The sequence below is a fragment of the Manacus candei genome, unplaced genomic scaffold, assembly GCF_025592945.1.
Source record: "Manacus candei isolate 608988 ecotype Guabito, Panama unplaced genomic scaffold, ASM2559294v1 h1tg000025l, whole genome shotgun sequence".
Taxonomy (NCBI): Eukaryota; Metazoa; Chordata; class Aves; order Passeriformes; family Pipridae; genus Manacus; species Manacus candei.
Genome location: NW_026138073.1, coordinates 11,083,151 through 11,095,075, shown reverse-complemented (window position 1 = coordinate 11,095,075; position 11,925 = coordinate 11,083,151). Strand labels below are relative to the sequence as shown.

General features: G+C 52.8%; 1 protein-coding gene across 1 annotated transcript; it reads right to left on the bottom strand.

Moving 5' to 3' along the window:
- Positions 1-1,650: 1,650 nt before the first annotated feature.
- On the bottom strand, positions 1,651-8,455 carry LOC127471526 (uncharacterized). The gene is made up of 19 exons (XM_051788486.1): positions 8,144-8,455; positions 7,848-7,927; positions 7,558-7,683; positions 7,329-7,408; positions 7,071-7,188; positions 6,676-6,765; positions 6,197-6,292; positions 5,836-5,986; positions 5,359-5,453; positions 4,831-4,980; positions 4,507-4,661; positions 4,226-4,379; positions 3,843-3,965; positions 3,355-3,531; positions 3,057-3,212; positions 2,632-2,733; positions 2,249-2,351; positions 1,963-2,013; positions 1,651-1,876 (listed from the first exon to the last, which is right to left on the bottom strand). The coding sequence occupies exons 1-19, from the start codon at positions 8,259-8,261 to the stop codon at positions 1,731-1,733; spliced, it is 2,271 nt and encodes a 756-aa protein (XP_051644446.1). The 5' UTR covers positions 8,262-8,455; the 3' UTR covers positions 1,651-1,730.
- Between the last annotated feature and the right edge of the window lie 3,470 nt (positions 8,456-11,925).

Sequence of the window (11,925 nt, the reverse complement as noted above, 5' to 3'; positions counted from 1 at the left end):
AGTTTCCCAAAACCTAAAATTAAATGCTTTATTTCTGGCTGAGTAAAATGTTGCATTTGACCCAAAAGGAGTTGTGACTAAAATTCCAGCAAATTTGGACCAAACACTGAAGAGCCTCCAGCACTGTCTGCAATCAGTCCTCTCTCCTTTTCACCTTTTTTCAGTTATTTTATTTTCAGGAACACCAGTTTCACCCAGAAGTGTAACAAAGCAAAGAAGCACTTAATCATAGGTCTTTTGTCACGGGCCATTTAGGTCCTAAAAGACAGATTACAAGGAGAGTAATCTTTAAAACTAATACAGAGCAGAGATCTCTATAGTTGCTTAGGATCCGTTCATGCAGTTTGTGATGTGCTAAGGAACCACCTTACTCCATCAGAGTAGGTTTTTTCTCCTCCAGCTCCCTTTCCTGCCTCATTTTCAACAGCTGTAAAGTAGATAATCTTTCACTTGCCTTTGCATCCAGCCTAACTCGACCTGTGTCTCTTTCACACACTGGGTAAAGTGTGATCACAGCTTAGTGATGGCCATTAGACCCTATAAAATTAGGATTAGTCAGGATGACTTCCTACATTAGATCAATTTAAGTCATTGGCTGGTGGAAAAAAAAGTGTGATTCTCTCCTCTGTTAGCTGGGACATGGCTTTTTTTGTGACAGCATGGGGTGTGATTGTAGTTTTTCTCTTAAAGTCATTGATTCTGCCTTCTACCTGCATCCTGCTGCCTTCCAGCCTGAGCTTCTCGGTTTGCCCTGGGTAGAGATCATTTAAGGTTAATGCCAAATGGCAGGTAGGAGGTTTTGGGGGAGGCAATTCTGTGGCAGAAACTTCTGTAAATAATAGGAGCAGACTAAAACAGTTCTTGGGGAACTGTTCTGGCAGCAGCCCAAAGACCTTCTGCGTTCATGATTAGAGAGAGGAGAGCACTAACCTGGTGAGCCTCAGGGGTGGGTGGCTGAGCACAAGGAAAGGAACCATGTCTATCTCAAATGCCTCCTCCGTCCTGGACGAACCTCCTTCCCCCAAACCAAGCCTGTTTTTATTTTCCTGGAATGGAGAGAATCCACAAACCTGACCACCACCCCATAGGTGATCCTATTGTGGTCCAAAGAGAATCAGATCCTTACTGAAGATAATGCAGACATCATGATACATCAGTAACCTGCACCCCAAACCTGATCCTATACAGGTCTCCAGTTCCGGATGTTAGCCTCAATTTAATACATTTAATACATTTCATAGGCCATGGACAGGACAGCAGCACTGAATGTAACTCCAAGTGACACTATTAGCAGTCGTTTGGAGGAGTGACAGTAGTAGCCAATGCTGGAGAACTAGCTGGGATTTCCTACCCATGGCTGTTGCTTAATGCAAATTTAATGAAATAGTAATTGTTTACTGAGAAACAGTGTGAAGCCACACATGGGGACATGGGAACAGCGTTTGGAGACAGATATAGGTTGTGAAGGACACCCCCGAGGTGAACCCCAAAACTGGGGTCAGACCCCCCAGCTCATCAGGAGCTCAGCAAGGGGTCAGTTGTCCAAGCGGCCAGGGGCTGAGGGGAGCCTAGGGGAGAGGCTGGGGAGGACACAGGCTGCACAGCATGCCCTGGGCACTGCTGGCCCAGCTTTATTCAACACAGACTTACACCGATTTTATTAAATTCGTCGCAAGTTTTGTTAAATTCTATTCCCTGTGTCCTCAAGGAAAGTGACCCCTGTGTCTGACTCAGCACCAGCATGAGCACCCGCAGCACAGCACTCGGCAGGTTGCTCTGAGTCTTCGCTGCAGCCGGAGAGCTCTCAGCATCCGGTTGACCCGAGCTGCCAGGGACTGGGACTCATGGGTTGCGTCCGAGGACTTAGCAGTCATGACTGAAAGAGGGCACTGAGATGAAGCCCCCTGTCTGCAGAGATCCCCCTGCCTCCCCCCCTCGCCCCAGCCCATTCTCCCCACTCACTGCTGAGGTTATCGTCGTCGTTCAGGTCCCTCAGGTACCACCTGGCCATCACTGGGAACAGAGATCTGTCAGCCCCTGCTCCCCCTGGCCCTGCCCTGTCCCCCTCACAACGGACCCTCCAGGGACCACCAGTAGCCCAGGGGGTGGTACTGAGCAAGGCGGCCACCAAGCCAACCTGCGTGGACAAGGGGGGCAGAGGAAGGCCAAGGCTCTGCCCGGGTGGCCCCAGGGCTGGGGAGGTCAGGGGCCAGGCTGCCCAAAGAGGGACCCAGGGGCTGGGGCTCACGAGTGAACCGGCGGGCTGTCTCTCTCACGGTGGTCTGAGGGCACTGCAGGTATGGCCAGCTCTGTTCCAGGTACTCTTCTACCCTGTTAATGTTTCTCTCCAACTGGAGAGAGGACAAAGGCACAAGGCTGGCATGTGCCCTCCTCAGCTGGCCAGACCAGTCCCCTCTTCCCAGCCATCCCATCCCCACCTAGGACATTCCCATCTTCCAGACAGAGCCCAGAGGGAGACTCAGGCAGAGGGGGCTTGGCGGGCCTGAGACCCCTCTGTGCATCTGCCAGGACACAGAAAAGGTGGGGGTCTCCCTGGGGAGAGGGGAGGGCCCCAGAGAGGAGCTCTTGGGGCCAGCTCCAGGCTGGGATTGAATTTGGGGTTGTCCTCACCAAGCGCTCTGCAATATCCAATGGGTGCTTTGTTTCAATTGGCTGCTTGAGCTCTTCCCACCCCAGGATCTCAGCCACGGAAAGGAGGGCTTCCCTGGAGACCTGATGAGCGGCAAAGAATGGGAGATGGCCCTATGGCTGGGGAAGGAGACCTGTCGTCCCCCTCCTCTTGGCCAGACTGCAGTCCCAGAGACCCCAGGGCATCCCTATGGGCATTCTGCAGCTGGGGCTGCCTCAGGTCTAAGTGAGCAGAGCTCTGAACTCTGGGCTCATCCTGCCCTTTGGAGCTGGGACATATCCTGGCCATGGGCTGCTTCTGCTGAAACCCGCTGGGCAAGGTAGGGCAGGTGTGGGTCAGCAGCCTTAGCCCACAATGCTCAGACCACCCCTGTGGGGTCACCACTGTCCAGCTTTGAGCCCCTCACCTGGGCCACGCTCTCGGACATCTCAGTCATGTGGAGGAGCAGTGGCATCACTCCCTTCCGTGCTTTTCGTTTCATCCTCCACACGTCCCAGCACACTGCAGCTTCCACCAGTTGTTTGAAGAGGAAGATGGAGTACTCTCGCACCTCAGTGCACTCCTGGGATGGAGGACAGGATATGCTGAGCAAGGACTCCAGCACAGGAGTCTCAGGTTTCCCAGAGGCAGAAGACATCCCTGAAGGGATGGAGGAGGGGAGAAGGTGATGGCTGAGCATTCATCCACAGGCTTCAGCTCCTTACATCATCAAAGAGTGGCAGGAGCTGCTGCAAGAGCCGCACGGCCATTCTGCTGGCACCATTCCTCCCTATGTGCTGCACCATGATGTGCAGCACCCTCAGGGCCTTTAGCCTGATGACTTTGTTGGTGTGCTGCAGGAGCTCCACAATGTCCGGCAGCAGGAACCGAAGTCTTCTTGCCTGAATGAAGCACAGAGTTTCCTCTTGTGAAGCTGTCAAAGCCCACTGGGCAGCAACCAAGTATGAGAGAGCAGAGGAGGGAGGGGAGTGGGGGAAGGAGAGCAAAAACTTCCTGTCCCTGGCTCAGTTACCCTACTTTTCTGACCAGGACAATGGGTTGGCAATCCTACAGTACTGGAAAGCTCCCCAGGACACCCAGCAGCCCTATCCACAGCAGGGAGGGTGTGGGAAGCTGTCACCCAGCTCCTGATGCCCAGCCAAGGCCAGGCCACTGCTCTGGCCTGTGGGGCTCAACTCAACACCTTACTCACCATCTCAGGACTCTCCAAGGCATTGCTGAGACCTGTGAGTGCAAGTGTGAGAAATTCCGGCTTTGGACACTTCTGACTGTCCCTGAGGAGGTCAGCGATTTCAGTGTTGGTGGGGTTCAGTGTCTGAAACAGAGGTGGTGGTGAGAGATGGGCAGAGATGTGGGGCTCCTGTTCCCTGTGGGCAGCTTGGGGTGAGGGCACTGGGGCCAGGTGCCTGTCCTGGGGCCAGCCCTGTCCCTGTACCCTCAGAGGGTTTTTGCAGGCTCCTCGTGGCCTCTGACCACCAGCAGCATCTGAGGAGCGACTGGAGAGCAAGAGCTGGCATGGAGGAGTGGGTGACAAGCGTCTCCTGTCCCCAAGGTGAGCCAGGACAGGTGACTTACCACCTTATAAACTCTGATGGCATACAACACAGTGGGGCTGAAGAGCTCGCCGTCCTGCTCTTCCGGTGAGTGAACCCTTCCCTGCAGCTCCACCCAGAACTTGGACGTGATGTTGAGCTGAGAATACATCTGGTCCCACACGGCCAGGGCGGTGCTGCCAAGCACAGAGCGCTGTGTCAGCAGGGCTGCCTCAGCCATGGCACTGTGCCCAGGTGAGCGTGGCCAGGCTGGAGTCTTGGGGTCCCTCTCCTCCCCGTCCCTTGGGGTGTTGGGGCTGGTACCTGTCATATGGTGCTGTGGAAGTCAACATGCTGCTCACCAGTTCCCTGGGGGATTTGTGAGCCAGCACTGCAAGCAAGGTGTCCAGGCTCTCCACATCAGTTGCCAGGCTGGTGTGCTCCAGGCACTCCTGGATGCCCCTCACAATGCTTGGCACCTGGAGAGGACATAGGTATGGGTGGTGCTGCAGCCATGTCTTCAGCTGCTCTTCCTAGCCCTCTCTTCTGCCTTCAGGTGAATTCAGGGGCACAAGACACCTGAGTTTGGGATGGAGGGAGGCAGGAGGGACAAGGCTGGGCAGGGCAATCCAGCCACAGGCCACTTACATCTGCCAGCCAGAAATCAGGAGATCTCATGGCCAGCTGCAAGAAGTGTCTTGCTGCGTGATGGCCAGAGGTGCTGGAGTCCTGCATCGCCTCGATGGCTGCAAGCATGATGTATGTCCTCTCAGAAGGTGTGAGATAACATTCCAAGGCCTGGGGCAAGAAGGAGGCGAGTGAAGGCCTGTCACACCAAGGGCCCTGATGGAGCTGCTTGGCTGGGCAGTGTGAGCAGCCCTGGCCAGAGGTGCCCAGCAGTGCTGGTGACAGTGCCTGCAGGAAAGCTGTCAGCAGTGCCTGCAGTTGCTGCATGGGGGAGGATGAGGAGCGTTCACAGGCATGGCGTGCTGGCCTTCCAGAAAACGTGGTGACCAGGAGGGCTGGAGCTGTTCTAGGACACTGGAGTGTCCCTTGCTTAGGGACAGCAGGAATGCTCTTGCCAGGGACAGCCCCACTGATTCAGGGTCCCTTTGCTCACACAAGGCCCCTGCTGATGCCCCAGAGAAGAGTCCCAGCTGGAGGGGAGCTCATTACCTTGATCTGGGCTCTGATGTTGTTGCACCACTGCAAGAAGGTGACAGGTAGACGCAGGTATTTTCTATAGTACTCTTCAGGGTATGATATCCTCCCTAAAGGGTGGGGGAAGCACAGGAGAGTAGATCAGCCAGAGCAGCTTTTGATTCCGGAACTGTCCCAAGATCTACTGCAAGGGGGCAGGACAGAAGTGAGCAAAGTGGTTTCAGGGGGGCATCAACAGTCACGGTGATCAAGGGCAGCTTTGGCTTGGGGGGTCCCCAGCTCAGCCGGTTTCAGAGTTGGGAAATGAGTGGAGAGGGAGGGCAGCAGAGAACAGATCCTGGACATGAGGAGAGCACTTGGCTGCTGCATCAACTGAGAGCTGGGATGCTCTGGGGAAGCAGCTGGAGGGGCAAAGGCAGTCAGGAAGAGCAGCAGAGCTACTGGGAATGTGTGTGTATGTGGAGGGCTGAAGGCCACCACAATGGTTCTTACTGTTTTTATCAAAGATGAATTGACAGAGGTAATAAAAAGCTCTTGAAGCTGAATGTTTTGTCTTTCCCTCAGAAAACTGGAAGCAGAGAAGACGACCTAGCAGCTGTCCCAGGATGGGGATCTGTTTTGTTCTGAAGTCATCAGGCCAGTGCTGGGTGAGGGAGGCAGAACAAGAGAAGGGCTGAGGGCAGGCATCTGGTGCCAGAGCCCTGAACCCAAGGTGTGCCCAGGGCTGGATCCAGGTGAGTCCAGGCTGTGCAGGACCCTGCAGGTCTCCTGGAGCAGCCAGCTGGGCAGCAGCCCTGCAGGGAGAGCAGCAGGGAGAGGGGCACGGCTTGGCTGGAGGACTCTTGGGCCTTACCTTCTGTGTGGACAGTGCATAGCTCAGATTCCCAATCCTCTCCACAGCCCTCATCTGCACATCTGTGTTCTCAGAGTCGATCAGGTCCAGCAGCACCTGGGAAAAGAGAAGCTGCTGGTGAGCCCCGGGAGCAGACAACAATTCTACCAGCATCAGTGTGGCTCCACTCCTGGGCAAGACTTGGGCTGTCCCTCAAGGCTTCCTCTGACCTCCAGCAAAGTCTTGGGACGCTCCTCCCCTGGATTCCCTCTCAGGCCAGGGACAAAGGCCCCAGGACAACCTTGTGGCCAGGCAGTTGCCACCCTCTGCAGCCACTGTGCTAGAGAAGAACCTGGTGCCAGCCCCTTGTTCTGTAGGGGAGGTGGGCACATTTTACCTGCACAGAACTGGGCTGGGGACCACCCATCCAGGAGTGGGCAAACCCTCCTCCCTAGGGTGAGGAACAGCCCTGTGACCCCCTCTCTTTTCACAGGCCAGACCTCCAAGATTTGCTGCAGCTCCTCAACGACTCTGGGTGGAGGAGAGTTGAACACCATCATCTCCAGCATGACATCCATGGCATCCAAGGTCTGTAAGGAAGACAGAGAGCAGTGGTGGTGATTCTGCTGTCCCTTCCACCCCAGGAGACTGATCGGAATGCCCAGTGCCAGGGGAGGATGTCCAAGTTTCCTGGGAGAGACCTGGGGACAGGCAGTCTGCTGCAGGCACAGCACCTGGTGGCACTGGATGTGGCTGGGCCCCAGGAAAGGGACAGAGGGACCCAGGCGGAAAAGCAAAGTCGAGACCCTGCCCTGCCTTGATCATGGGGCAGCACAGGGTGGCCAGGGAGCAACCCCGAGAGACTGGGTGCTCCCACAGATTACCCAGCACTTACTGTTGAGTAGTATCTGTTTCTTTGCCTCATGCCCTTGTTTGAAGGAAGCCAGAAGACACTGGAGATACAGGCTTCGAGGAGGCTTCTCCTTTTGCCCTCTAGCACTGTGCCCACGGAGCTGCAGAGAGAGTAGGGCTGGTTGGATCTTGGTGCTGGGACCAGCACCGTGAGGCCACAGAGTGCTGGGTCCCTGGGAGGGATGGGCAGGTGGACATGGAGGTTAGGAGGCAGGAGTGGCTGGAAGGGATGGGCAGGTACCTCAAAACAGTGATGGCCCGCATGGCGAGCTCCCTCACAGGTGAGCGCAGATGCTTCTTGGGCTCCTCTTCCAGCACCATCTGCAGATCTCAACTAGGATGAGACTTGGCAGCTGCCAGCACCCAGTGCTGTCAGCACCCAGTACCACCAGCACCCATTGCCACCAGCCCCTTGCCCTGCCCAAATGCTGCCCTTGCCCCCTTCTCCAGCGTGCCAGGTGTCCCCTCACCTTGATCTTCTCTACCAGATTGATATTTTGGAAGAAGATTTCCAGGCCCTCTAACAAACCAGTGTCCAAGGCACTTCTGCACACATAGATGATGTTCTCCAGGAACATCCTTTTGTCATCCTCACCCTGACAGCCCGGGGACAGAGAGACAACTGAGCAGTGTGAGAGGGGAACCCGCAGCCAGAGGTCTCCACAGGGAGTCCTGGGGTGCAGTGCCTTGTGGGAACAGCAGGTCTGCCCAGCCAGCACACCTGGACGGGCACGGCAGCTGTTGAACTGACCACAGTTACCTGGTAGGGGCTCCTGGCAAATTCCTGGAGAAAGTCTAGGGCTTTCTTCTTCACTCTGTACATTGGCAGCCAGCTGGCATCTAAAGGAGGGGAGAGCAGGGAGAGCTGCAGAGGGTCTGGTGATAGGCAAGAGCAGAGGGAAGGACATCTATCTGCCACCCAGCCCTGTGCTTCCTCCCCTGGCCCAGCTGGAGGGTGCCTCTCAGGTCCCCCAGTGCCAGCGTGCCAGGGAAACAGGATCCTGGTATCACACGGGGTGCCCAGCCCTGCCCAGCACAGCAGGGCCCCTCACACACCCAGTTGCAGGGGCTGCTCTGCAGTCACATCATGGGGCTCTGCTGGAGAGCTGCTCTCCTGGGGAGCTCCATCCTCCTCTTGGGCCGCCCTGGAGGGGCTGGGGGGTCTCTCTGCCATCCTGTGGGTGGAGACCGGGGAAGCTTCTACAAACGCCTCATTGTCGTGGGGCAAGATATGGGGTGGGCTGTGATGGCGGCTCTTGCCAGCTCAGTTTTCCCATCTTGTCCTGTCACTGTTCTGCTGGACACTGTGGGCCACCACCTCACTGACCACACGTGCTGCAGTGGGGGTGTCACAAAGGGCCCCCTGCCACCTGCCCCTAACAACAGGGCTTACTCAGGGACTGTTGACACAGAACCTGCCCCTAGCAATGGGGGCTAGTGACCCACCACTGTCCAGGCAGGGAGGGGCAGGGTGTCCCTGGGGGGCATGAGACTGGCTCAACCCGGGGCACCTGGGTGCTCTTGGACTGCCTCCAAGCACCTTTTGCCTCCTGTCCCTTCAAGATATTCCTGGTACTATCTAGCATGTCCCAGATCCCTGTCTTCAGATACCCTGGTGCTCCCTCAGGACATCCCTTTCTCTGCACTTCAGAGCCCTGCCTCTGCCCCTCAATGACATTATACATGTCATGTTCATTCAATCCTAACAGAAATCGTTGGTTTTGCCACCTCAGCTCTTCCTCACACCAACCAGAAGAGCTTATGCAGAAAAGGGGACAAAGAGAAGGAGAATTCTGCTGAGTTTGCCCTTTCCGAATTTGGAAGCTCCCAACAATGGAGATTCCCCTCTCCCTGGTTTTTGGCTTGTTCTGGTCTGGGACCATGATGGAGAACACCTTCTTACAGCCACAGCCTCTTCCCCACTCTGCACATCACATCCAGCACTGCTCTGGTCTGGACCCCTCCCCACAAACCAGTGTCCTGTGTGGGACATTGAGCTGCCCCAGGGGCAGCTGTATTGGCTCCACTGGGGTGGAGGAGCCCTGGGCTGGTGTGGCAGGGCTGAGTTCCAGCCTCTGGGTGAAGCTTGAGGTGAAAAGGCAGAGGATGGCACTCAACTTTTGGTGCATAAATTGCTCTTGTGAAACAACACATTCCTAGAAGAAGGGGCAAAATCATCCTCCTCTGCCACTTCCACCCAGTGGGGTGAAATATGTTGCAAAGAGACCACTCTAATAAGTAAAACTCGTACAAATCCTTTAGAGCTTGAGACATTTATGTCCTTATCAGAGTCCAGACTCAGCAACTTGGGTCTATTTTAACACAAAACAGAGAATTTTGCCTAAAAGCTACTGCTGTTTCTCGGAGAGGAAAGAAATTTTGCATCTTGGCAGTCCTGGGGCTGGGCTAACAGTTATACCAGAGATTTCTCCTCCCCAAGTCCTTTTAAACTCAAGAGTCTCTGTTTATACAGTGCTTAGCCCAAAGGGGGCTCATTCTGTGTTGGCCCTTTGGCACTGCAGCAATAAACAGGATTAATAACTGAAGTCAGCAGGGCTTGGTACCTGTTAGAATTTCCCATGGACTACGCAGAAGGTGCTGTTCCTACAAGCATCCTGGCAGTGAATTATTTATGGGCAGCATAAGGCTCGCAGTGCTTGCCAGTTTATTAGATTCATAACTAGCTCTGCTAGGTCCATTGAGTGTGTCTGTGCATGTACGAGCATGTGCTTGTTCAGTTGTTTCTCTCCAATCCCCCACTAGTTAGGGAAGATCTGCTTACACACATTTCCAATATAAACGCATCACTTTGTGACCTAGATGTGAGAAAATCCTGGAGAGGCAAAGGATTGTTACTAAGGAAAAAAGAAGAGCTTGTTAGGATACCTCAGCTAAAGATGCAAATTTTCATTCAAGCACAGGCTGAAAAACAAAACTCCAAGATTATTTGGAGGGTGAGAAAGTTTAGTTTACTCCCCAGTTTCACAGCTTCTAAGAGGCCTACTTGTGTGGGTTTTATCTGGAAACAAGTGGACATCTAACTTCTTTTATGGTATATGCTTATTCTTGATACCCAAGGACCGGTAGTTCACTGTATGGGTGTTGCAAAGGATTTTAAACACAATTCTCTCTTCAAACCCATGGATATGAGCACTTGTCTTCCAGCTAATGTCTGCTATTCCAGTTCCAACAGATCTCAGAATGGGTGTTATTAAAGGCTCATTTTTTCCTGCACTCTCTGTTGTATCTGTGCTGTGATGTTGCCAGTAGAGTCATCGTTGCATATGAAGGTGCTGGCCTGGGGCCATGGAGCTCTACAACACCTCTCTCTGAAGCAACACAGGTGACTCTGTTGCTAACACCAGAGGTTCTGCTCTGAGGCAGGAAAGAGGTGACAGGACCAAAGACCTTTATTCATGCAAATGATCCAGGAAAGGGAGTGAAACTTCCCATGGCTGGAGCAGAGCTGGCTGAAAGCAGAATCTTTTGCAAAGTTTTCTATGAGCCCTTGTCAACTCTGGCTGCTGCAGAGAGAACCTGTTTGAGCTGTTCAATAAATTGGATGATTTAAATAATGTATGGACTGTCATTCTGGATACATGAAAACAGCTGTGTGAAGCACTGACTTGTTCAGCCTGCAACAGGTTTCTTTCCTTTTCTTTAAAAAGTTCTCTTCACTAGGTATCAAAATCTCTCAAATAACTTGGATCCTGCTTTGGGGGGCTTCTGGTTAGACCTGAGCAGACTGGTGTACATTTCACAACTCTGTTTTCATGGTGTCTTGCTTAAGTTTGGTTGTATTCCTCTCCTCTCCTCTCATTTTTTTCGTGTTTGTTTTTTTTTTTTTTTTTTTTTGTTTTTTTTTTTTTTTTTTTTTTTTTTTTTGGTTTTTTTTTTGTTGTTTTGTTGGTTTGATTTTGTTTGGTTTGGGTTTTTTTTGTTTGTCTGTTTTTTGCTTATTTTTTTTTAATCTAAAGGTCATTTAAAGAATCTCCTGGCAGAGAAAGGAAAAAGGCTTTTTCTCCAACAAAAAGAGCAAGTCAACACATTTCACATTCCCAACCAAGCTCTCAATTGTTTCCCCAGCCTTCAGGTTCTTATGCTTATTGCTATTTGGACTGAAGTTGTGTGTCAAGTCCAGAGATCAACAGCTCACTGGGCCATGGGTTTACATCTTCATCCCCTGTCACCTAGCAAGATGATAAGTAGTCCAAGGTCCAAGACATAAACCTGAGAAAGGGAAGAGACAATTATTTCAGTGCCACAGGAGGGAAATGGAGTCACAGAGACAGTGAATTACCTTCCATAGCAGAGAAAAAGCATTGAGCTCCTATATTCTGGTGCACTGTATCCAAGACCAGGATAAAAATACTGTCAGGGCACTGTCTTTTCCATATTGCTCTACCCTGCCTGCAGTGCTCTCCTAGGCTGCCTCAGGGTCCCTCAGTGAGACCTGTGCCTTCATCTCTGTCTCCATAGTTGGACCTGCCCTACTTTGCTGGAGTGAGTAAGGACAACAGCAAAACCTCAGCATCAGAGATGCTGGGGAAGAAGAGCAGCTCACACAAGCATTTGAGGGCATGGAGTGGCACTGTGCAATGGATAGAAGCCACTCAGCCATGGTTTCAGTATCTACAAGTGAATTGGTCACACTAGGATCCTTCTCTAGTCAATGGGGAGAAAAAAAAGCTCTTAAGGGTGTGATTCATGTGACCTACTTTAGGCATCTACTTTGGAATGAGATGAATTACACCTCTGGCTCCATTGACTGTATATTGATGAGATGTCTGCCTACTGTAAGAAAGGAGCTTTGGGTGACTAGCTTAAACTTAGAAGCC

What these genes read in the sequence shown, in the direction of transcription:
- LOC127471526 (XM_051788486.1), bottom strand. Translation starts at nt 8,261, where the DNA reads ATGGCAGAGAGACCCCCCAGCCCCTCCAGGGCGGCCCAAGAGGAGGAT. An exon ending in TCCACAGCACCATATGACAG is followed by an intron (nt 4,380 to 4,506) that starts GTACCAGCCCCA and finishes TGTGCTTGGCAG; the next exon opens with CACCGCCCTGGCCGTGTGGG. An exon ending in TGGATATTGCAGAGCGCTTG is followed by an intron (nt 2,352 to 2,631) that starts GTGAGGACAACC and finishes TCCTCTCTCCAG; the next exon opens with TTGGAGAGAAACATTAACAG.